General features: G+C 41.2%; 1 protein-coding gene across 4 annotated transcripts in view; it reads right to left on the bottom strand.

The window, feature by feature from the left end:
* LOC132992780 (neurexin-3a) overlaps positions 1-26,590 on the bottom strand; it is a 78,131-nt gene that overhangs the window by 27,555 nt on the left and 23,986 nt on the right. For 3 of the 4 annotated variants that reach the window (XR_009676378.1, XM_061062286.1, XM_061062283.1), the window contains exons 6-13: positions 18,907-19,110; positions 16,974-17,000; positions 15,038-15,157; positions 14,639-14,759; positions 13,548-13,808; positions 13,061-13,251; positions 12,318-12,491; positions 8,249-8,368 (exon numbers count right to left, since the gene is read on the bottom strand). Coding sequence is in view for 3 of the 4 variants with exons in the window: in XM_061062286.1 (XP_060918269.1) it covers positions 8,249-8,368; positions 12,318-12,491; positions 13,061-13,251; positions 13,548-13,808; positions 14,639-14,759; positions 15,038-15,157; positions 16,974-17,000; positions 18,907-19,110 (1,218 nt within the window). In the remaining variant the exon portion in view is untranslated. The remainder of the gene's footprint in view (positions 1-8,248; positions 8,369-12,317; positions 12,492-13,060; positions 13,252-13,547; positions 13,809-14,638; positions 14,760-15,037; positions 15,158-16,973; positions 17,001-18,906; positions 19,111-26,590) is intronic. The other variant, XM_061062284.1, reaches the window with a different exon arrangement.

The following is a 26,590-nucleotide window of genomic DNA, read 5'->3' as shown; positions in this document are numbered from 1 at the left end:
CAGCTGTACACACATCACAGGAGAACAACAAGATCACGGGGGAATAAAGAGAAAAACGTGCGAACAACATGTTGCTTTGTCTTTCTGATGTTGAGGTTGCTGTGTTTTATTTTGAAATTGACCGGATGCTCTGTGTGTGTTTCCTTACCTGACTTCCTGTCTGGGTCGATCTATTCTGTCCAGCTTGACGCTTGCCTGCAGCGTACTCCCTCGAAAATAGACTCTGAGCGCAAATCAAATGTAATCACTGGCTTTTAAATGGTCACAGTTTTTTTTAATTTGTTGAGACAGACACAAATTTTGTCAGTTTGCACAACTTTTTATCTAATCGTCATATTTCATGTCATCACAAAAAAGCCATTAATAGCATTTAGCAAACCACTTTATGAGGCACTTGAATGTGATAATGAAGCAGCGTGCTTTTAGTGGTTTTCTACTACCAGTTATATATATATATATTGTACCGTAGACATTATATCTAATTAAACTGGTTGGATTTCTAAACATTAAAATTGTCTTTCATCTGGCGCTATGGACTGTGTGATCTCTTCAGTTTTCTTTGACTGACTCTCGGAGGTGGGATTATTGAAATTCAACTTCGTCAGACGGCAGAGAGGAATGCTTCTCAGTCTCCTTTTGTAGCTTGAGGGGATGAAGTGGAGAAGCTGAACATCATATTGGAAACATGAAAGAAATGGACTTGAATCCACGCTCGTTATGATTCAGACTCTCGGTGCAGTATTTAGCAATATTGATTCCTTTTGTAATTCATCCGTATTCATGGCAGTTAATCTATGTTTCTTTCAAATAAACCGCATAAAGAATTAGGAAATAAGAGTATGTGTCAAGTAAATATAAGTAACTTGTTCAGCAGCGTTGCACGATGTTGCATCATTTCATTTTGCTTTGGTCAGCTCTCTTGCTACAGGGTTTTTCAATTTATTTCATGACTGTGAGTGAAACAGATCAATGCAATTGTGGATTTGTTTTTTTTTTTAACTACAGTAAAAAAGTGATTAGAATTTTAAAAGAAAAAGATGAATTTTGATACATTCAACAACTGCATGTGTCAGTCACTTCGGGTTTGAGGAACTTATTTTTAATTATCTTAAGCATTAAAGCAACATAATAAAGCTCATAAAATAAAATTTAAAAAACTCATAATACAGGGTATTTTAAATGTCATGTGTTATTTCAGAAAACATAAGTACATTTGTCTTCTGCACTGGCAACTATTTGATCCCATACGAGCAATTCCAGCTTAATCTTTTGCTCGTAATAGAGAAGATAAAGATATGAAATGTGGGTATGGTTTAAGTTTTTTGGGTACTTATAAACTTATACTGCAGCCCTATGAGGATGTGTTTTTGAGTTCTGTATTTAAAGTTCCCCTGCACAGATTTACTACGAGTACAAAATGAAAATGATTCTTCAGCCTGTCAGCCTGAGCCTCATCCATTCTGACTTAACCTAATTGGAAAACTATGTGGCGCCGCTGTCATGCTGTGCCTGAAATGAGGTGAGATGCTTGACCTGAATGAAGAGAGTGAGAAAAAAAATGTATCAAAAATCAAATTGAGCTTGTGTGTGTGCTCTACGGGGTGACACATTGGAGAGGCCGTTTGGTCCATTTCGGCTTTGTTGGAGTTTGTTGAGTATTTCGCAGAGAAACTTTTGGTGGTATAAAACCAAGTCCAGAATGAATGTGCCGAAACAAAACAATGACGTTTTGAGGTATTTCATCGTGATGGTGTGTCCTGTTCCTTAAATGTATCTGTCTCATCTCTAGCCCTCACTCACTGCACGCCTGATGTCATTTAAGTCGCTGAGGTTTCAGTATTTATCCGTTAAGGTGGAGATTGGGTTTGGGCAAAAGTGTGCTATTTGTCTATTTTAACCACACCCTACAGTAATGTCATCGAGTACACCTTTATAGTACCTCGGGCAGATAGGAAGTTTATACTCTACAAGTCAGAAAAGGCATGTGACTGTGTCTACTTAGACTTTACTTAAAGGAAGACTGTGCAACTTTTTGATCCAGTAGATGTCTTCCTTGAGCTCCAGCATGAAAACAAAACAAACTGCTGTTTGGCCACACCTCCTCCATACTGAAGCCTCCGCTCTCCTACAGAGACACACCTCCAACCCCTCTACCCTCACGTTCGCACAAAGGAGTTATCAATTAGAACGCACCATAATTAAGCATTATGCGCTAAGTGTAAGCAGCAGACAAAATTGTCCTGGTCTCGAGCTGCATCGTTGAGTTAGCATGCTAATGGTAGCGCTCTTTAGTTAGCTCATAGCTTCACATTGCTCTTCTTTTTTTCTATAGTCATTTTAATAAAGCAGCTTTTATACGCAAGTGGACGAGCTGGCTGGCCGTCCCGTCCATGTAAACTCGCCTCAGACATCATCACAGCCAGAGGGACTCGAGCTTCTCACTCATTGTAGACAGTCATGACTCAGATAAATCTTTACAGAGGATACACTGGATTTCTGCTCTATATTTATGTGTAAGTTGTTGCACATTCTGCCGTTAACTGAATTAGTATAATGTTTGTTTCCCAAAGAGAACAGGCTATGGACAGGTAGCCTCATGAAGATATATATAAAGACCTTTTTCACTGATTTCATTCATGGTGTGACTTATTTTTAGAGCTTATGCAGCGCGGCTGTGGAGAATAAGAGTGATGAGAAAAAAGATGAGCCTGAAAATCTCTTTCAAGTTTCTTTCAAAGAGAAACATCCCAAACTTTTAAAGAATGGCTCCTTTAACCTTCCAGGAAAAGCAACACAAAAGCCCGGCTCTGACTGTCAAAAGCATTTCACATCTTTCAAATTAAATTCTTTATTTTTGTTGAATGAAGTTGGTTCCGTCTGAAGTGTCCTTGGTCGTGCCCACGCACGTGAGAAATAATCAGAGGACGTCCTCCGCCATAAAAACGAGTTAATTCAGGTCGGCTGTAAATCTCGGCGGTGGCTGTTGATACTAACACAACAGTTCCATTAAAGTGGAATTAAGCACCACAAAGACGGTGCCTCAGCAGAAATAAACAGCGAGGCCTGTCACATTAACATAAAGCATGGGCCTCAGAAATTATTAGCCTCCCTAATCTCAGGAACACTCAGACGCAGCATTGCACTGTTCAAATGACCTGTCCACTGTGATGCATGGCTGTTTTTCCTCCACCTGCAGAAGAACGCCAGCTTCTCCTGCCCTCCTACCCCCCCTCCTCATTTCCTGCTCCCGAGCTTTTTTACCTCCTGCTCTAGATTTATGCAAGGCGAAAACTGTGAGGTGCAAAGCTCACACAAACAACGGCGGAGGCAGACGGGCAAGGTGAAGGTCAATAAACACATTATCCTCCACTTATCAACAGTTTATTAGCACAGCTCATTTTCCCCTTTGCATTACACAGAGACGACCAGGTCGCATCAGCTCCTCTGTTTCCACACTCGCCTATCTGCACCGACCAGACAGAGCTGGGAATGATACGATGACATTCAGCTTCAACTTTTCATCTTTACAAGCCTTGCTACATCTACAAAAAAACATCCTATCACAAACATCATGGGGCCAGAATGAATTAATCATGGATACACACTTAAAGGAACAATGTGCAACTTTTTGATCCAGTAGATGTCGCCCTTGAGCACCAGCATGAAACCAAAACAAACTGCTGTTTGGCCACACCTCCGACATACTGAAGCCTCCGCTCTCCTACAGCGACACACCTCCAACCCCTCTACACCCCTGTTCAAGAAAGGAGTTATCAAATTGGAACGCACCATAATTAAGCATTAACCGCTCAGCTCCAGCGGCGGACAAAATTGTCCTGGTCTCGAGCTGCATTGTTGTGTTAGCAGGCTAATGGTAGCGCTCTTTAGTTAGCAGACATTGGTCAACGATTTTACAAGCTTACAACTGCTACAGATGACGGATTTTCTTTGTTCCTTCTTCAGAGAACATGAGTTATTCATTTCTGTCAGGACCTAAAGACAATTTCAACCAAAATCTTAAAAAGTGTATCTGGAGAAAATTACCAACCCTGCCTGTAAGCACAGAGCACTAAGTGAAAGCGACAGACAGAATTGTCCTTGGCCCTTTCAGAATAGTCACAGTTCAGTAGGCAGTGTGTACTATTCAGTAGGGAGTTTCAGTATACTGAACTTTCGTGGTCATTCAGTATGCATTTTTTGGGTCCACCTCAGTATACTGAACATTTCAGTATGGATACTAACTTCCGGGTTTTATGCAGTATGGATCGGATGCCTGCGTTCAGGAAATGAATTGTATTATACCACCCACAATGCTGTGCGAAATTAAACGTAAATCGTCACTTCACGTCCGCCTCCAAATCAAAACAAACGAGCGTGGATTCATTTAATACATTTTTAATCTAGAGTTAAAGTCCCGACTGAAATCACTACTTTGAATTAACAACAGAAAATAAAACAAATGTATACATTATTATAAAACCTTTCCCCCTCTATTTAAATAATGATTTCACTATTTAAATGTGTCTTTATTGGTTTATTTTATATTCTGTATATTACTGTCTTTCATTTGTACTGTTCTTTATGTACTGTATGTTATTTAGTTATTTAATCTGCCTTTTACTTGATTTACATTGTGATATTGTTTTTTTTTACCTGACTGTATATGCATTACTCTTCTTGAATAAAGCTAAACAAAAAAAACAAAAAAAAGAGGTGGATGCGGACGGTTCGGGAAACGTAAATGACGCCACTTCCTTACTGAATGAATCAGATGAAGTAGGAACAAATATCTGTCTACTGTGTGTGCATACTGAATAGTAGGTACTAACAGTATACAGCTCTTTTAAAAGTTGCATGGTTACGCTTGGATGGCACTGATGGTTGCATATGCTATTCTGAACAATTGACATCAAGATTTAGTTCAGGAAAAAGGCCTTCACTTTGACTTTCTCAAAGCTTCATTTAGATGGTTATACCTGAGCTCAGGTTTTCTGATGAAAAGTGTTTTTTTATGTCACTGATCAAGTTCACAGCTGGTCAAATATTGTGTCTTCTTTAACATTTTTGTTAAGCTTTCATCATTTCCACTATGAACTTTAATAGATGCTGGACTATTTTTCACAAACTTGTGTGTTGTTGAATTGTGCAGATGATTGAGCACATGTGGAAACCTTTAGAATCAAATATGCTTCATGTTTGCTGTTAGTGTGGACACAGATTTCTACATCTAAACATTCAGAGTTTTCACACATTCAGCCTGAGGACCGGACGGAGAGCCGGGCCAGGATTTAAAGTCGTGGCTGCTGTGCATAAAGACAGCTTCACGCTCTCGGTCTTAACGGTCGCGGTAGGGGTGTGGAGGCTGTGGGATCGATGGGAATGATCTAGAATGCAGCAGAACTGAAATAAAGACCAGTGAAGGAGAAAATAGCCTCTCTGTCACCCCACCGATTGCTCTGATTGCCTGCCAACCTGCTCACTTGTGACCAGATGGCCCACCCTCCCCATCAACGCCCAACTAATACCTGCAAGAGCGCCTCTTATAGACACCAACCCCCCCCCCCACCCAAACAGACCTGGCATTACAATACAGAGTCTCTTTCACAAACTGACAGCTTGTTACAAACGATCATCTTGGATTGCATTCCAGCAAAGGTTATTTTTGATGCTTGTATTGAAGTCCTGAGCCAGGACGCAGAATCAGTGCTCAGGCATATTTTAAAAGGTTGGTCCAAGATTTTTTTTAAAAACCTGATGACGCTCATTTACTCCCCTGTGTGTTGTGTATCTATAGCTGCTACTCTGACAAAGCTCCCATACATTATGTTTTACTTTACCATAAAGATTTATGTTTTCATTTCAGGTCAGTTTTATTTATGCACTCTCAGACTCAAAACTTAAGTATATATATCATTTTAAAACACATTTTGTATCCTGTTAGACATATTTCAGATATCATTACTTGAATGCTGATTTAAAACCAGTGTACAGCTTTATTGATGGCTTTGTTTCCCCTCAACCAGCTTTAAACCCACTGACAGTAGCTGTTTTCACATCTGCACTCCTGAAAATATCTAGATCATTTCAGGAGGACTGCTCTGGATATATCCCGACCTGGCTGTTCACATTATGCTCCTCACAGTGGGAGACTATCCCTGTCAGACGGGAAGGAAGTGCGGGGGGGCCTCCAGAGGCGAGGAGGTGAATCCTCTTGATTATATCCTGCTGCGTTGTCACATCAGCTCAGTCGGACTTGCTGCAGGAAAAATACTCGGGGTCTGGCAGGAGAAACTCTGGGTGAAGTCTGAGTGTTCACACATATATGGCTACTCCTGGAAATATCAGGAGTTTTTTTTACAAGTGTGAAAGCCCCTAAGTGTTACAGAAAGGGGGCAATAACTTTTTGTACTGTACCTGGTCATTCTTTGAGTTTTGAGCTTCAATTGATTTGATTTCCTTATCAGGTTTAATGCCCGCCTCAGCTCGACCTCTCTGTCTGTGACTTGGTTGACCGAATACAGGGGAGAAATAGCATTTCTAATGTTGCGCCCTCCATTGTTTGGCTGCCAAATGTCTCTTCAGAATAATAGGTGAAGTCACTGACTACATCCATGTATTATACAGTCAATTTATACAAAAAATGTCTTCTGAAGGACTAAGAGATGTCTACAACAACGAGGAACACCTCCAGTCCTTCAAATCCTGAATTACTCCTTTCCAAGTAAAATATGTCAAATTATTTGAGGAAAGGCACAAAGGACCACCGACCTTCTGAAGAGGACCATATAACTATGACTCAAATCTGTCGTTTTCTGTGATCATTCAAGCTCATGGTGTTCAAATGTTTCCAAGAAACGGGACTGGTATGACAACTGAGACCCACAAATATAAGATCAAAGTGTAAAACCGAGAATATAATAGTTACAGTGGGTTTGTCTGTGTTTAAGATCTTTGCTGATAGTCGAGCAGGCGGTCTTTTCCCAAGCCGCTCTCAATATCCAACATTCATTTTAAGTGAGATCATTGCCCAGGCAATGGACCTGCTAATGAGACGTTTAATGGTTTAGTTAATCAGATATTCCTGCGTGATGGTAAACTGCAGGGCCAGGACGCCGTGCCCCCCCATCTGGACCAGATGCAGCAATGATGCAACCCTGAGTCAACAGACAGACAGCTGCCTGTTTCAGTGAGTTCTGCCTAAGTGTGAATACAAGCATGAATACAAGCATACAGGGCAAAACAACATAGCTGTCTAATTTTCAACAGTTTGAATAATATAAACTTTTCTCTCAAACTTTTAACACCATGACTCACTTAGTGTGAGCAGGGAAGTGCGTCACCATCACTGTTGAAGAGAGAGACTGTGAAAGTAACACATCTCCATACCATGATTGGTTTTCTGTACATGTCACAGAGACTACAAACATCCAAAGCATCTTCATCCCATAGTCATATATCAACAGTTTGTCTCACTTTTCTCAAAACGTTTTTTGTTCCATTTACTTTCACATGAAGTCATATATTGTTGAAAGAAAGCATGTCGGTATACATAAACCAAAAACAACCTTTGTGTGTGTTAAAACCCAGTTCCTGGGTCGCTATGTTGCTGCGCCCTCTAGTGGAGAGTTGTGTAATTGCATTCAAATTGAAGTTGTGCATGTCGGAACATTTATTGCCACTTTACAGCAGCTGCTAAGTTCATGTTACTATTTCCTTGAAGCCATACAGGGAGTGTGGACCATATGTAATTACAGATTGTGCACACTGTTAATCATTAACACAAAGATATTCATCAATAGAAGCAGCATTAGACCTGCATCTCCTGTTCTGTGTTTTCTGTGAAGTTGAATTACTGTTTTTTGCGTATGGAGTCTAAAAGAAGAGATCTGCCCCTGTATAAATCCTTTCTGCCATGTTGTTTCTCTCTTAACAATCTGAGCCTGTCAGTGTGTCCTGCAGGGATGAAACAGACATTACAGCCCCTTTCCTGCCTGTTGAACGCCTAAAGACTTGCTAGAAAAGGACCCAGGATTAAAATTAGCACAGTTACCCTTGAACAGCCAAACAGCAGAATGAGAGCAGGTCATTGCTACCATCTTAATTTGCCTCGTGTGCATGAAGCTGTTGATGCAGCCACAGCCAAAAATTCACCTCTTATCATGCTGATTTCATGCCAAACGTATATATGAATCGACCCGCGCTCTATTGTACATGTGCATAAAGTATTTAATGTTCCATGGGTACTCACGGTCATTGCACTGTGTCCCTGTGTAGGAGGTCATGGAGCAGTCACAGGTGTAGTTCTCCCACTGCTGGAAGCAGATTCCCATGTTGGCGCAGGAGTCCTCCTGACAGGTGGTGCTGGGACCTGAGGAAGAGCATCCATCACCACAACCACACCCGGCACCCGCCCAAGCCAACACATACACACAAACACACAAACAAACAAACAAACACACATACACACAAACACAGAACTGGGTTTGTTCCTTTTCATACTAGGCCTCAAAGTGAACTTTTTTAATTATGTCTCTTCTGTTTGATTTTGAGAAAACAAAGCACGTATCTACAAAAATAATAGAGTAAGAGTTTGAGGTTTGACTGCAGAATAATTTGCCTGTGGAGTTTTATTGATGTAAATTGTTGTCACACTATCATGACTTGAAAACCTATTTTTTGCTCCTAAAGTGGATTTTTTTTAACACGTTGATTTTACTGTCTGCAGGATGGTTTCTGGACATGAAAATGTTTTTTTTTTTTTTTTAAATGATTAAGTTAACTTTATACCAGTGGTTCCCAAACTGTGGGAGGGCCCTGAAGCTACACAAAAACACTACCTACAGTTCTGCACTGCTAGTGAAGCGAGGCCTCACGGAAAGTTCAATGCCATTTTCTTTCTTAAAGAGAGCGATTTTGCAAGAAAAATACAAAGAACATACGTCATGTTACTGAAATAACATCCTCATTATAAAACTCTAAAAGGTAACAGCTCTTCTTTACACTCTTACTTCTTAGCATGTGGCGGTCTGACCAGGGCCCGAGAACCATCATTTTAATTAGGATAAACAAAAAATAATGAAAGAGAGAGGAGAAACTTAGAAATTATAAAATCAAACGGTATAAAACCCATTTTGATATCACAGCCACAAAAAAATAAGTCTTGAGACTAAATATTGGGTCATTTCTTGTTTTACCAGAAAGTCGTAGGTGAACTCTTGCATGCTGTCTAAATTGCACAAATATCTTGGCAACGTTAATTGGTGTAATTTTGACGGCACCCTCTCTCTCTCTTTGAAATCATATTAAATCGACATTAGGGCAGAGAGTAACACCTTGGAGTAGGAGTGAAAAAGAAAAGCTGATGTTTTCATATTTTTTCAAACATATCTGCTTACACATTAATGTAAATGAATCCAAACAAAAGCGAACTGACCTGTCTAACTCAAAGGAATTAAACTTGTTGAGTGGTGACTTACCTTGCAGGGTGACGCATGCTGCTCATTTAAAGTAGCTGTTCAGGAACAAGTGAAATGATGATGATTTAGAGGAAGGGGGCGGAGTTTGTAAATGAGTCCGTGATCTTCTGATCTGGTTCTGTATATAAAATGTGGGATCCATGTTTCCTCTGCTGATACTGTTCTGTTAAATATTTTTCTAGCTGTGCAGCATCACCATCTAGTGGTGGTTTGATGTATTGCAGCAACCTGGATAGTCAATGATGGGCTTTGATACAGGCTGACTGAAAAGAGATGTTTTAGTTTAAAGGCTTACTATGCGACTTTACTTCCCTGTGCGCTCTTTGGACGTATCTCAGCCCCCTCTCCCCCCCAGACTCAGCACTACCCCTGCCCCTCCCTCAGTGTTTCACCAGATGCGAGATGGAGAGCTGCTGATAAACATCTGCGATCAATTTCAAGTGCCGATATGCATCTTAAAGTCGATTCGCTTGTATATCTTATATCTATCTTTTTATGTCAAAGCAAATATTTTCTTCTGTTTGGAAAGTCTGTCAGTTCTCCATCAATCGTCCCTGAGTGGGCGGGGCTGTCTCTCTCTGACTGAAAAGTCAGCTCACATAGCTGACTTTTCAGTCTCTTTTTAAAGAGAGAGACAGCTTGTTACAGCTTTCAGGTTTGTTGCGGTCGTGCACCTGGAATCGTGTTTACTGTCGAGGTTGCTCCTTTTTTGCTTTTTCTGTCGCTCTCTTTCCCCCCATAGATGCAGGGCTAACGGTTACAGAAGGAGGGGTTCATGTGGGGGTGGATAAAAGAACGGAGTGAGTCCTCAGCCTGAACACTACAAACACAGCTGAGAACAAGAAACCCAGGGGGAGTTTGACTTCACTCTCCCTTTAGGTTGATTAATCCACAATTTATGTAAAAAGGGTATATTTGATTTTTGCCCTAATATTCAGGATGTCTCATATTAAGCCTTTAATGTGATGAAAGCTTGTAATGAAATGCAAGCAGCACATGGTAACAACTCACAGCTTATCATGATCCCGCCAAGGAAAAAAAGAAATAAAGAAAAGAAACAAGCACACGTAAAAATGAGACATTCCAATGCCATGGACAAGACCAACAGACTGTGATTGATGAGCTTTTATTTTGAAAATAAATCAATCAATCATTGCTTTCTTGCAGCACATACAGTCCAGTCAATAAGAACCTTATCAACATCATTCAGATTGTCAAAGCGAGGAGGACGAACAGTACACCAAATGCTCTGTTAGGACTCAAAGAAAACCTCAGCGAACACATTTATTAATCTGACATGGAGCTCTGTAAGTGAATGTAAAAAAAACAACAACAACAACAACATACAGTACAATCAATGTCCGACTGAATGGTATGGCAGGCAGAAGAAAAGAACAGCTGTACAGAGAATGATTTGCATGCAAACAGGAGCAGGTAGTGGAAGCTGGCCCAGAACCTTCAGAGGATGACAAAAACAACCACGAAAAAAACAAAAAATGTCCGACTTGCACAGGAAGAAATGGAAACATTTTGTCCGCACTGACATTTGCTTGATCATGCAAAATGTTCCAAAAGCCCATTCTGACACAGCTGTAAGCATGAACAATTCAAAAATGAACAAAAAACAAAACAAATGAAGTTTTTCTCTGTGAGCTGTACAGACTGTAGTCTGAGTATGGCCGGATAATGATTTTTCACACTCCTGCACTACGGTGTCATGGTCAGGTGTTGACCCTTTGCAGAACCTTTATGCCAGACGTCTACGTCCAGCTATAGCTTAAAGTCTGTGTAAAGCAAAAAATATATATTTATTTAAGTTTATAATACAACAAAAGACTTTGTTGTTCACCACCAGGCCAAATTTCAGAAATGAAAAACATCACTAAGTGTATAAAACAAGGTTTTAAAATCATGAAAAATGTAGCAGTAATCTCTGCTCTGGGATGATGTGGGCGTGGACGATGAAGGCACAAAAACCAAGCCCACTCCACTCACTTCCTCATCGTTAAGGGATTATTTTTCTTCAAAATTCTTGCATCGAGAGAAGATGCACTTGCAGCGTGCAGAATGAAGAAATATCCAGTGTGCAAAACTGCAGACTGAAATGTTGAAACTTGAACTGAAGATGCTAAAGCGCTCGGTGCAAGGGGGGGCGGGATTATGCTAAGGAACCCCAGTGCATCATCTAGCCATCTATTTTGCCCCGCTCACCCCACCAAAAAAAACCCTGATCCTTAGAGAGATAGATGAAAAACTCTCTAACGGTCTTAATTCATAATTCAGTCAAACATAGTTCTCAGTCTTCTCACATGTTTACAGGAACTTTTTTACCGACATATTTAGTGTGTTTAGAGATCATTTCTGATTTTGCTTTACGCAGACTTTAAAGTGAGATGCTTGTAGGTTATAACCTCGGCCCTATTTTACATCATTGAGGTCCATAATGCAAAAGGTCTGCTCTGAATGTGCATAAATATTCACAAAATCCAGAAACAAATGAAAGTCTACAAAAGCACAGGAGATAAATAAAACGAAGCACCTGGCAGTATTTCTCTGTGGCTGCACTGGCACAAACTGCTCTGAGAGTGGTTTTCACTGGGCGACCAATGTGGTCGATAAGTCGAGGGGTTTATAGGTGAGGGGGGATGTTGGATGTTTGGCCTGACTAACAGTTTGTAAGCGAGGCAACAAGGAGAGTAAATAGAAGAGAGGGGCCTCTGAGCGGATGCAGGGCGGGCGAGCTACTGTTAGCATTGAGCAGGGAGAAGGGGCTGCTGGAGTTGGAGTTGAAGTTTGTGTTGTAGTAGTTTAAATCAGGCTCGGACCTGAGGGACGGTGTACCTTCGCATCCACGCTCGATCTGGCCGCTGCGAAACAAGGCGTCACTGAGGAGATCCGGCAGACGGCCGTTGAGGTCCACCGACGCCAAGCAGCCCTGGAAGCCCTCTCTGGAGGCCACCAGCTTAGGCAGGTTACCGTACATGCCCGGTCCCAGTCCGGCGATGAACAGATCACCTGGGGAGGGGGAAACGATCGATCAATCTTTAACAGCACCAATTCATTATGAACGTTATCTCAATGAACTTCACAAAAAGAGCAGGTTAGACCTCATTATTTGAGGTAATGTAAGTACTCAACAACAAATATATATAACATAGGTTTAGTCCATTTTTAATTAATCTAGATATTTCGATGTAAAAATTCTACATATTATACCTTTAAATCAGACCATTTGTTTTCTCAAATGTTCAAATCATGAAAAATAAACTAAAAGAAATAAAACGACGTTGATGAGTGTTGAGTGAAAGTGTTTTCTTTCTCTAGAATATTGAATTCAGAGCAGAATGTGCTGCTGTTTATTTCTCTGAATGAAGGTTGGATATTTTTAGTGTAATGGTTTAAAAAGAGTCCATTCCATCAAATGAAGAAAACATTTTGACAAACTATTGGTTCATGTTACGGCAGAAAGACTGTAAAGAAAATAAAGAATACGATTTTCAGTGAGTCAACATCCAATGAGTCAGACTTAAAACCAGACACAGAATAAACCATCACCTCCCAGGTGCCCTGTCCGTTTCCATTACCTTTCAGGTCGAGGTTTTTGGCCCCGTTGATGCTCTGGCTCGTTGCTATGGCGTCCACTTTCAGTGTGTGCGTGTTGCTGTTGTCTCGGGTGATGGCCACGTTGTGCCACTGGTTGTCGTTCAGTGCTCGTTCACTTTTGCCCTTGATGAGGTTTGGTCCATTTCCGAGGTCGAACACGTAGTGGATGTATCTGCAAGATTTAAAAGTTATCAGTGACATATTCCTCACTGGCAGCGCTGCAGATCAGAGCCTATTAACATCAGAAAACAAGATTCTGTGATCAATATCAAGTCATGATATTCATCTCTGAGTTTATTTGGTTGTTATGTTTGTCCTTTAAGGCCTTAGAAAGTATTTTCTTTGGTTTGGAAAGTCTGTTAGTGTTCCTTCAGTTGTACTGTTCGAGTGAAAACTTTCCGTCAGTGGGGCCGTCGCTCTTTGGCTGATTTAAGTTTGTTCATTAATTCTGTTTCTCCTGTGACTTACCCTTTAACCAGTTCCACAGCGATAAAGTCATTTCCGTCTCCAGAGTTGAAGATTATGAAGCCGTCCGGAGAGGTGGTCTTGAACTGGAAGAAGAGATGCATGGACGTGTAGGCCTGCAGGGTGGCCAGGCTCAGGTAGCTGCTCTTGGATTTGAAGGTGACAGGATCCGCGATTATGGAACGAACTCCAAAGCGGGCGTTGAGCTCGCAGAAGTCGATGTCGCCGTTCTTGCACAGGTCGATGTAGAGCATGCCGTTAAATCTGAAAGGAAGGGAATTTGCTATTTCAAAATGTAAATGCATGTCTTGGACACATTTAACTCTGTCAGAAATCATCAATCCATCTGATTCATGTGAACCAAAAGAACTCTGATGAAGCGCAAGAGTGACAGTGATGTAAGCTATGTGTGGCATTAACCTTTTTCCATCTGTTGCAAAAAAGGGCATGAAAAATAAGACTCTGCATTACCTGAAATATTCCTTGATGTCACTTTTGATTTTCACATGTGATTTTTTTTTTCAATTTCTGATAAATCTCGGAGTGTTAAAATAATTCCAGTTGGCTTATTCTCTATAAAAAACTGTCAACCTGGAACACACCTCAACGGTATGATGACATTATTTTCACGACAACAGTCGAGCCTCTCTGGCTGCATTCAGTGGCGCTTCTAGAGTCTGTTGGGGCCCTGGGCAAAAATTAATTGGGGGCCCCTCCAACCACCATTATGTCTACAAGCGTCTGGACACTTTTTCTTCTATCAATCCCAGACAGATAATTCATTTTAATTTTCCTTAAGTCGTTTAATTGTAATGAAGGAATAATAATGAGGTGCTAAGCAAAGCAACGAGAGTGAGCGCTGTCATATGGGGCCCTGTAAGGGAGGTTTCCTACTTTAATTGCAAATTTTGAACATTTTGAGGTACTGCTGTGGTTTTAAGTTTGTCAGCCTCGGGGTGGGGGGGCCCTTACTGTCCTGGGGCCCCAAGCAGTTGCCTGTTGCCAAGCAGCGCCTCTGCCATGCGTTTGACATGATCAAACACCTGCTACATAACAAAATAAAAGACACCTTAGACACACGGCATAAAGAGTACCTGAGGCTCTGCAGATGACCGATGAAGCTGGACGGGATGCTGGAAACAAATCGCCGCTCCGTCATGATTCCCGTTTCAATGTTATGGAACTCCAGGCGCGTGTGGTCACCCACCATTTGGCCTGAAGACGGGGAGGGTGGAGGGGATGGGTTGAAAAGAAACACAAAAAACGAAAAGAAAAGAGAACACTGTCTGACACTAACACAAAAGGGCTGATTTAAGGAGAAAATTACATCAACAGTATTAGATGGATGCAGACTGTCTCTACAGATGCTGTCTCTGAATTACATACTGATAATCTGTACAGCAGCACACCACAGCATGGTGTCTTTAAACCACTGACAAGTCAACACTAAGAACATTTCTTCAAGCATGGACCGAGGTGATGCTGGTAAGTACCTTCTGCTACATCATCGTCAACCGTTAGCTTGTAGGTTTTGCCGCGACGCACCACACGCACTGTATGCCATTCATTATCATTGAGCTTTTGCCCGGCATACAGGGTCTCCGGTCCCTTGCCTGAGAACAATGGTCAACACAAAGTTAAAGACATCCTGGAGCTAAAACCAAACCTTTGTGTCCCACCAGAAAAGCCTGAAACCGTCGGCAGAAATTACACATAAGCTTAAGCAGCTTAAAGATATCTTTAAATGCACTTTCTTAAAGTTACACTCCAGGGGAAACAAAGGTTTGGTTTATTCAGAAATACACAGTAAAAAATACAAAATACTCTACATCTGTTATTTTCTTTTAATCAACCTGAAAGCTATGCTGCAGATCAGAGTCGCTGCTGTTAGAAAACGTTGATTCAAGTGGGATAATTTGATTTAATCATCATACGCTCATCTGAATCTTTGAGTTTCACTTTCACTTTCTGACCAGAAAAATCTCCAAATTACTGATCTATTTGATAAGAAATGTTTCACAGCTATACTTTACTATCTAGATATTCAGTCTCCTATGACATGCTGAACCTTAATGTAGTGATTAAAGCTACTGTGAGGAGCTTTTTAGTGACGATGAAACAGACTAAAATTTACACTGATGCCTCTTTAGGACCCACATGAGCATACGAGACGATTATTTCTATATAGTTATTTGTATTGCCTGTATAGGCTGTTGTGGGGTAGGCATCAGACGCGTTGATTCATTGTAGATTGATTGTAAGTTGCATGTTGGAATTTTAAACCAAAGATGGAAGAGAGTTCTTGTCAGACAACATGACTGACACGTGTTTAGGACAGGCTCAGCAAAGAGATTAAACATCCTAAACGTCCACAGGGGTCGCCAAAATCATCACTACCCAAAAATTCATCACAGGAGCTTTAAAGAGGAACCTAACTGTTGGATTTCCAGAGGTTTTTTGTTTTAGTCAGTCTTTAGGTTTAAGATAGGAATCTACACAATAAAAGTTATTTTTGCTTGTGGCTCAAATTAAAAATATAATTTAGGTTTGTCTTACAATCTTATTGTTTTAACAACTGATGCGTCAGAGTAAAAGTGGTTAATAACTTAGTGAATAGCAGTAACTACTCAAACCAGTAAGCTGTCTGTTCTAATCACTTTTTTTTACACTGTTTTGATCACTTTTACACATTGACTTAGTGGGCAGAGCTGCTGGTTGAAGGCGACATAGAAAACTCTTTCACCTACATTCTCTCTAATGGCCTGCAGGGGGCGCTTTATCTGGCTGTCACAATAAGTCAATTGCATAGATGGCTACTAGAAAATTAGCCTCAGTAAACATTTTCCTACTGAGTATTTTAAATTAAGGCCCTTTGTAGAGTACAATAGAGGCGCAAGTTATGTCACAGGGCGTAGCTATCTTGTGATTGAACGAAGTCCCTATCGTATCAAGTGATCGAAAAACGCCCTGTTCAGCATTTAGTTGTAACATAAGGTACACTGATGACTCAGCTGTTCAATTAATTCAGTGAATAGATACATTATAATTGAAGACTCCTTACCACTAGATAAAAATTAGCATCCAAAATTTGGTAAATTACAGATGCACCTTGCTAACCAAGCTAAGCTAATGTTAGCTGATCATTTAATTTTCTATTTCTGGATGCAGGTCGATAAGCAAAAAGCTAAGACGAAGTGGTTTATCTCCAAATAACTACAACAAATATGTACTTGTTCCCTTTGACTCTGGCTATTCTTGTTGTTTCCTGGTGCATTGTGGGTAACCAAAGAAACTTATCCTTTACATCATAGACCTAAAGGAGAAGGTGGACACCGCTGCAGGACTCATATTCTTTTAAAAAACACATTTTCCTTTTCAAACAAACAACATCAACAGAGAAAGCAAAATGAAACTTGAGTGTTAACTTACTGGAGTTACAGTTTATCCTGATACAGTCTAGATGGGGAAGAATAAATGACAGATGAAATTGCATCCTTCAAGGTTACTGCTGCAGACATCCAAAAACAAAAAGTCCACCCTTCCGGGGACGCACACATGCAGGGAGGCAGCCATTTTATTATTCAGTATTTCTGGTTAACTCTTAACACATTAACATAAAATAAATGATTGATTTTTGAAGTTGACCAATTAATTAATATAAGAATGGATGGATTTATTGGTCATAGAAATGTGCGGCTTTTCTAGAGTTTGTGCTCTCTTATTCTCTATAGTTTCATAGTTTGAAAACTTGTTTTAACAGATTATTTACAGTAAAATGGCCACTTGTGGTACCAGCTACATGAGTACCAACCCAACACCGACAGTCTTTCAGTTTAAATATTCAGATTAGAAACGTCAAAGTCTCTGGCTCCAAAGCCTCCACACCAACAAGGCGGTGGCAGACGTCCATTTTAGAGCCACGGATCTTTGAAAAGTCAGAAAATTCAGACTGATATCATTTGAGTTGTCATTCAAATAACAAAATAAATTGAATTTGGGAGATAGACAAAGTCAATCTCATGATGCACCTGACCCACTGAGGCCAGCTGTAAGCAGTGAGGGTTGGTTTTACTATGTGACTGGTGGTTTCATGTGTCGTCAACCGCAACAGAAAAGTGGGAGCAAACAGCCGCGATCCAATCAGCACCAGCACCATGCAGAGGCACAGGAACCCCAACCAACAGATTTGGAGAGCTACATTACAGTATCCCTATGTGTGCCACTAAGTTAGATCAGAGGATAGCTCTGTTAAAATTGACACTTTTTTAGAAATGGTCTGCAGGAAATTAGGCTAAGAAATCACATTAGTGAGGACCAATTAGAGCTGGGAACATTTTAGCTGAAATCTTTGGTATAACTTTGAATAATTAACGATATCAGTAAGAGATCAATCAAAACGGGGCTTGGCAAACCAGCTAAGGCTAAGCTTCCGTATTACTCTACTAGACATACTGAAAACGGAGGATGTCAATTGAAAGGTACGACTGAATTTTGTGACAATCTTTATCGATTACGACTGGGAACATTTGGGGGGGTATTTGGGGTCGCAGCCAGCTGCAGGTTTTGCTGGGCTCTGTTCTCGGGCTGTTCGCCTGACGGGCCGCAGGCTTAAGGCCTTTGAAGGGGTGAATACCATCTTTTGACAGCATGATGGGGAATGGAGTTTGACAGGTTTAACAAAAGCAAAACACTGAAGAAAAAAAAAAGAGGCATAGACTTCCATTAACAGAAATGACACCGTCATCAGCAAAGAAAAGAATCACTGATAAGAAACAGGAAGGTGACAGAGAAAATTCCTTGATGTCAGACGGACAAATAAGTGGCAAGAAAAGTTCTTCTAATGTCCTGTTAAATGATGGACTGGAGATCAGTTGGCATACTTAGTGAAGGTAGAAAGTCACAGCACACTTTGTTTTTTTAATAAAATTTAAAGGAGGAGACTTAAAGGCACAAATCAGTACATCAGAGAGTACGTCCAACCTGTGCTGTGACTGTCTTAAATGTTCTGTAAACAAGAATATGGACATGACTATGGGTTGTCTGTTTTCAAAGATGGGCCAAACATGTTAGCCATTAAATAAAACAAGTTATGACTGTATAGCCTTAAATATCAGAACGTAGATGTTGTATTCAGTCTGTGGTTATCTGTGTGCTCAATCTGCACACTCATGCAAAAAGATCAAATCTGTTTTATGTAAAGTTTGCAGACTTTCAGAGGATCAAAGTGATGATTAATGAAAAGCACAAAAAGATAGACAGAGGGTGACAGGAGACGAGAGGTCACCGCTTAACGGTAAACTGTCTCATGGCGAGGGGTGGAGGGGTGGAGGCAGATGGGTGGGATTGTGGGGTTATACGATACCTAAGTTGACCGTGAGTTTGACGCGACTCCCATCCAACTCCAGCCGGAGCGTGTCGGCTGAGTCTCGGGAGGTAGTGGCCATGAGAAGGCCGTAGGCCCGCTGGGAGCGGAATCGCAGGGAGACGTCCTCCGCCTCGGTGTGCATGATGTTGGGCATCACCACCTTCATGTACATGCTGCCGTCGTAGGAGAGGATGGAGGCTTCTGTATCAGAGAGAACAAACAGAGATGTTAGGGATAGTTCAAGTGAGGTTGGAGTCCAATATCATCAGTTGGAAGCTTTGTGAACATTTTGAGTTATTCATGCTAGTGGCTCTCGCAGTCACAGCAGGTTGGTCACCACTTTGATCCAGACCATGGCTGAATCAACCTGCTTCAGAGATTCAAGGCAAATGTTGGATTTTTGTACCCTTATACCCTCAACTCTCACTGCAAAGATTATAGTCGTACCTCTGAAGAATTATGGAAAATAGTGAGATAGCGAAACCGCAACTGTGATCATTTGGCTTCATCAAAACTCTTTGAGTGATGTCACTGAATATGTCCTTGTTCAACACAGTCGATGGTTTTAGAGCAGTTATTGAATTAGGGAAGACTGAGCTTGAATCTGCATGACAGCGAGCTTTGACAGTGAACTGACAGATTACAGTGGTTCATTCTTAAATATGCCATCAAACCGGCTTCCAATCTCCAATGTTTTCAGGCTCTGTCGAGGCGGTCTGACAATTTCAGCTGCACAAAAGGGAACAGTCCTCTCAACATCAACTAAAAAAAAAAAAACACCTCTGATGACCTGGTTTCCACAGCCTCTCAATTCTTGCACTTCAGGGTCCCACATTTGCTGCGTGGTTGGGAGCCAGAACGCTCTGATCCTCTTCTTGTGTAGCCAACTGTGCAGAGTGCTCGGCATTTGGGTTAAAATGATTTAGGATGTAGACCAATAACAATACTGTTACAGTTATTATTCACTGTCCATCACTGCCTGAAAGAACTCTTTGCCGGTGACAGAAGCATTTTCATTTTTCTAGTCTCTCCGTACTGTAGCCTCTGTACTGTATGTCATCCTGTCAGACAGAGTTATATCAGGTGAGACCGGCCATCCTAAAGCTTGGCAACATTTTAAAAAATGACAACTGACAACTTGTGACTGTGATAAGGCACCGAGAAGAAGAAGTGTTGGAACAGGTGCATCATTTTGGCTGTGAGTGAACTGACCAGTGACTCACCACTGAAGTTGAAACAAGCCAACAGAAGAGAGTAAAAGTAGCAGAAAAAGTGAGGTACTATTACAAAGGCTGCTTCTCCGGCCAACAACAGCTAATCCCTGCCAAAACATGTAGTCGTACAGCGAACGCCTAATTTCTTTGGCTCCAGGAGTTTGCAGGATTAGCCATCCCACACGGCTCGTTTTAGTGCGTGTCCTTGTCTGACTGCAAAGTGTCCAAACACACACACACACACTTCTCTGTACTTTGCACTGGATGTTCCACCATGCTGTGTGAGTCTGCTGATTCTGCCCGTAGTGTGAAATAGAGCACAGTCAGAGACATGTGGATGTGTTGATAGTGGTGGGAGTGAGGAAATAACAGTGTGCTCTCAAACTCTCTTACACACACACACACACACACACACACACACACACACACACACACACACACACACACACACACACACACACACACACACACACACACACACACACACACACACACACACACACACACACACACACACACACACACACACACACACACACACAAATACAGTTTCTGTGCAGGAGAGTGTGTGTGTGCATTTGTGCATCTGTGGATGAAATTCACATCTCTCAAAAACTCAATCATCCACAGATGACTGTGTGACACTGCAGAAAGCTACAGAAAACATAAATCGGTACTTGGCTTGGGTTTTGTTTGTGAAATATATTTGTTGTGTCTGTACACTTTTGCACAGTGAGTAATTATCCACACCTAAGTGTCACATAAGGATTAGACTTCAAAGCTTTTATTGGCTTTCAGTCATGCACTTCACTACATTAAAGAAAACAGACTCCTCCTCAGAAATATAAGCATGCAGATTATCTTTCTGTTATTATCTTGTTTGGTTTTTGTTGTTAATCACCAATCACAATAATCGCTCAGTCAGGGACGGCTAGGCTAGCAGTGCTAAGCTACCTTTCTTACACAATTAAGATGAGAAATAAGTTACAGAAGATTATTTTACATTTTGACGGAACATACAGTAGAGTTGCATCCGAACATAAATGAGTAAATGAGTGACAGGTATCATCGCAAGCACCTTTATTCTGCTGATTATTTGGGCTAAATTCATTCAGCCATAGGCCAACGACTTTTCACCACTGACAACATGTAGAGATGCTCAGAAACTAACTTAGCATACTATATCTTAACTTAAAGATCCCATATTCTTTCCTTTTCACCTTTCATGTTGTCAGTCTGTGAGTAGCCTCGTCTGATTTGCAGCCAAAAAAACATTTTTTTAAATAATAGTTTCAGTAAAATCCCTAATTTCACCCTCTGCCTTAAACGGTTAGTTTCCGCTGCTGTCTCTTTAAGGCCCCCCTCCCAACATGCCCACTTTCTTCTGATTGGCAAGCTCCCTGGAAGCTCTCGGAGACAGAACGCTGCAGGGCTGCCAGGGAAGGGCTGTTCTCCAGTGCCAGGAGGAGAGAGTCAATGTAAGATGTTTCAACTGCTTACATAGAGGCTTGAGGCACTCTTGTTAAATTCTTTGGTTTCAAATGGGGGAAGTATTAGGCTTCATGATTAACTAGAACATGGTTGAGTGCTAACATTAGCATAAAGGCTAGGCTAGGTGAGGTCATTAAATATTTGTTTTACCTTATAACATAGCGCTATGCACCCTGTGGATCTTCCTTTCCTCTGTCTTGCCAGTTGCACATTAATCGACGAACGGTAAAATGATGATGATTTGTCAGATTATCTACAATTATGCAGAGTGTAAACAGAGTAGAAACAGTCACTTTGACTGTATGTTATGAGCACTTTGAACTTCCCACCCTGATAATGCTAGAGGAAAAAGGTTGCCGTGTAAATGTGAATTAGCTTACTTTTCATCTTCTCTTTAAGTTAAGGGGTTTTATACGCCTGTGACTTTCTCACCTCTCCTGACACTTCTCTTTCTTTCTTCCTTATTAACTGGATTTCACGCTGCTTTATGAGTGTGTAAATAAATATAATGAAAAAATGATCTTCAAAGCAAAGTGTGTGTGTTTGTTCAGTTTTGAGCGGTAGAGGCCACACTGTGTGACTCTCAATTTATAATTCTCAAGATTAAAGTCTCATTGAGATCAAAATCATCTTATTAGGAGTGATCAGACCAAGAGAGGACCATAAACAAAACAAAAGAATCACATCAACACAAACAAGTGTCTCACTCTATGAACACTAATCAAGTCTGAGTGCATTACAAGAAAAAGGACAGAAATTCATTCTTGATTCTAGAAGAAGAAGAACATGTACTTTATTAATCCCTCGAGGGGAAACACACACACATGCACAAACAGGATCCTGTGAACATGCACTGATGGAGAGATGTCAGAGTGACGGGGCTGCTCACAGAGGACACTCCTGAGCTGGTGGAGGGATTTGGTGCCTTGCTCAAGGGCACCTCGGCAGTACCCAGGAAGTGAACTGGCACCTCTCCAGCTACCAGACCAATTTCCAGATTTGTTCCGCACCTAGACTTGAACTGGTGACCCTCCGGTTCCCAAAGCCAGTCCCTATAGACTCAGCTACCGCCCTTTCATTAAGCTTCCTTAACAGACTTTGCATAACCATGCAGAATAATCAGCTGCTAGACCAGAAGACCAGATTATGGAATCAGAAGTTTTCTGGTTTCTATAACACGAGCAGCATCTCCCACTTTGGTTACAGCGGACATTGGCTGTACGCAGTCTAAGTTGTAACCTAAAGAGGCAGAACTGATCCGCAGTAATGCAGTTGGCAAGGCGCTGGCAGAGATCTAACGACAATTTAGCTCTAAGTAACGTCTACAAACAGACATCTGCATGCAAGAGCAGCTAACAATTCATCAAGGTAATCCATAAAGTTGCATAAAAAGTGCCATGTGTAGTGGTGAGCACGAACAGCTGGAGGGGCTCAGGTGTATTTGACTTGGCAGCAGGGGCGGATCCATTGGAGGGGGGGTCTAGGTCGGCCTGGGCCCCACTTGAAATCTGATTGGCCACCCCTAAAATTACCAACCTAAATTAAATATTGGGCTGTGATGAAACAGGTTCCTTGAAGCTTTCTTTGCGTTTCAATGTGGTTTTCCAGGGTCATTTTTTTTTATTTAAAGAGTAAAAATGAGTAATACAAAAATGATTCATCAGAGCCTCTACTGTTATTAATCACAATTAAGCCAGATAATATACAGTCTGCAGACATACACAAATTAACACTAATAAGTATTATACAAAGAAGAGTGATGTTGACAAAGTCAGCTTTAAAACTAAACTGCTGGACCCACATATTTAAAAGGTCTCAGAGATTGTAGCCTCCAGATACACAAAAAACAATCATTCACACTCCTTCTCTCCATCCTGTAATCCTTTAGTTTATCGTCTTCATATTTCAACCCACTGCCGGCATGGAGTCTTTAAAGAGCGGCTCAATTTCATCTCAGTGTGCTAAAAGAAAACAGCTAAACTGCCTCTGCTGCTATTTCCAGACTTGACTTCTCAGAGGGGAAGGAGAGAGCAAATGTGTTTTGTCTGCTTTAAGCTCTTCTTTTCTTTAACAAAGCCTCACAAAATCTACCCTAATCTCCACATGTAGATTTTGTATTTATCTGGGTATTTTTTCCTTTCACAGTCCCGTCTCTGTTCGGCTTCATCTCGCATCCATCCAAAAAAAAAAGAAGTGCCGGCTGCTGTTTCCCTGCGCTCCTCTGGTATCACTCAGGGGTGATTATTTGTGCTGTCACACAAACTTAATATGATAAATGGACCAATAACACGCGGAGACATTATGTGTCCTCTAAACGCCCTTTGTTGCTGCATGGAAGGGGAAACTGCAGTTCCATCAAATGACCACTGGGGGGAGACACAGCACATCTGTCTGCTGTGACGCTCTGCAGAAGGTAGAGTTGGAAGCATGGAAATAAACACCTTGAAACCTGATGTACCTGTGGACTTACACTGAAATGAGAGGTGCTGTTAAAGGAACTGAACACTCAAAACTATACTCTTAAAAATGTACATATTCTCTTGATCACACATATCGTAATCTGCATCTTAAAGTACCAGAAAATAAACTATTTGCCAGTTATTAAAGGACCAATATGTAAGATATCTACTAAATTAAATCATAAAATGACCTTACTATATCATCAGTACAAAAGATAGGAGCTACTTTTTGTGCCCCCAGGTGTTACACGCCACCCTTCAATAGGTGACAGCAGAGGGATATGTCCCATGAGCCGAGACATAAAGAGTGTCGCCGCCAATCCCGGTCAATCTGTGACGCCTGGTGAAGCTACCACTGCCGAACACTACCCTCTCTGTACATGACTTTATGAAACTTACGTTTCTATCAACCATGTGGAGACAAGATCAATATCGCTGTGTGATCTTTATTCACTGGTGCTTACACGCTGCTCATGCTCAACAGCACATGAAAAACTTGTGTGTGTGTGTGTGTGTTTGGTCACAGCGAGTGATGCCTAATTGACAAGGTGTCAGATTACAGCACGGTGAGAGATACACAATTTAAATTCTCATTACAGCTCCGGGCTGAGCTGTCAGATTAACTCTGACGTGTTGTATTTCCTGGGTGTAACTCCGTGTGTGTGTGTGTGTGTTTGCATGTGTGTGTTTGCATGTGTGTGTGTGTATACGAGATGCTCTCTCAATAGAGTGTGTCCAAAGGATTCATACACTGAACTGACTGACCTTGGCATGTTGACACCCTGTTTTTAATCTGATCTGTTTCAGTTTTAACTTTCTTCATGCACACCTGTAGTCCCGTTCACTAGATTTGATTGGATCAACATTATTTTTAACATTAAATAAATGACCTTGTCCTAGAGTGTGCATAAAAGAGGATGACATGACAGCTCCCTAAATGTAAAGCTAAAACATTTGGAGCTCCCCCTGCAAGCCGATCCCTACAGGACAGAGTCTGGCTCCCAATGCGCAACACAGAGGTCTTTAGGCTTCACTTGTGTGCATCAGGAGGAGGCAGAGACATGTCATCCATCTTCATGTGTCCAATATTAGCCTAGTGGTTAGTGGGCACACCCCATGTACTGTTCAACTGTTTTTTTGATGTGTTCTTATGTACTGTCCTGTAAATGTTTGTTTGTATTGTGTTTTTTATGCTCTCTGTGCAAGGCAAATTCCCCGAGCGGCAATAAAGGTTTCATTCATTCATTCAAAGGCTACAGTCAGATCCGACCTGTGTCTCACATGTCGTTCCCCACTTTCTCTCTCCCCGTTTTCTGACTTTATCCTCTGCCCTATCTCTAAAATAAAGGCCCAAAAAGCCCGAAAATAAATAATAATAAAAAAAAGATAGGGCAGTGGACTGAGTAGAAAATGGGGTGGGGTGCCGCAGGTCGGACTTAAACCCCGAGCTGCCTGTTAGGAGGACTACAGCGTACATGGAGTGCTAAGGGACCTACACACTGACTAGGCCTTCAGTGCCCCCGCGCACATTTCTTACCACCTCTGTTGCTCGAGCTAAAGTTGTGATCATTTCTAAGCGGACTCTCCTCGCCTCTATAATTCAATGAAAATTAGACCAACAGGTGAGTAAATTCATGCCAAGAGTCGAGCTGTGATATACCGTGTTCCTATAAGCCACAATATATTCTCCACTCCATTACCTAACACGTCATGTCTCCGAGCTGCAGCACTTTATTCTGCTGGACAAATTGGTTGAAGTCAGAGCCAAAGACAAATGGCCGATAACAGCATGCAGAACAGTAAACATCCACTCAGTAAACAGCAGCCGTGCCAAGATATAATGGCTGCTACACACACACACACACACACACACACAGACACACACACAGACACATACACAGTGAGAACTCAGATGATGTTTTTGGCCACACCTGACAGTGTCACTGCTCTTCTCCAATCCCAGAATCCGGTCTCTATTAGTCCGGTTTTTCACAATATCTCATTTTCCCTTTATTTAAAAATGACCTAAAGAGAACATGTAGCATAAAGGAGCACACACATCTAAAAATAAAACGCTGAATAATAGTGTTAATGAATATGATATCACACAGTCTTCTGGACTATCTTCAGCTCTTCATAATTATATTTCAGTATTTCAATAAAATATCCCCTGCAGAATAATTCAAGGTGAAATGTACACCCTGTATCAGATTGACCCGCTGACGACCTACAACTTTTCTTTTCAGAAGTAAAAATTAGATTCAGCGGAAATTATCAAATTATCGGCGGCTCACGGGATGAAGAAGAAAAAAAAAAAGAGACTGGTGTGGAGAGATTAGATCAGGAAGCTGTTATTTGATATGCTAAAAAGAAGCAGGAGCAATTTGGCCATGTGTTAATTAGTTCTCAAGTCTGATCAGTCTTTAATAACATGAGCGTCCGGACACCAGGAAGGGAAAATGGTCAGAGGAATGTTGGCTGCAGATGTCTGTGTGTGTGTGTGTGTGTGTGTGTGTG

The sequence above is a fragment of the Labrus mixtus genome, chromosome 18 (genome assembly GCF_963584025.1).
Source record: "Labrus mixtus chromosome 18, fLabMix1.1, whole genome shotgun sequence".
NCBI lineage: Eukaryota > Metazoa > Chordata > Actinopteri > Labriformes > Labridae > Labrus > Labrus mixtus.
This window is presented reverse-complemented; position numbering and strand designations above follow the sequence as displayed.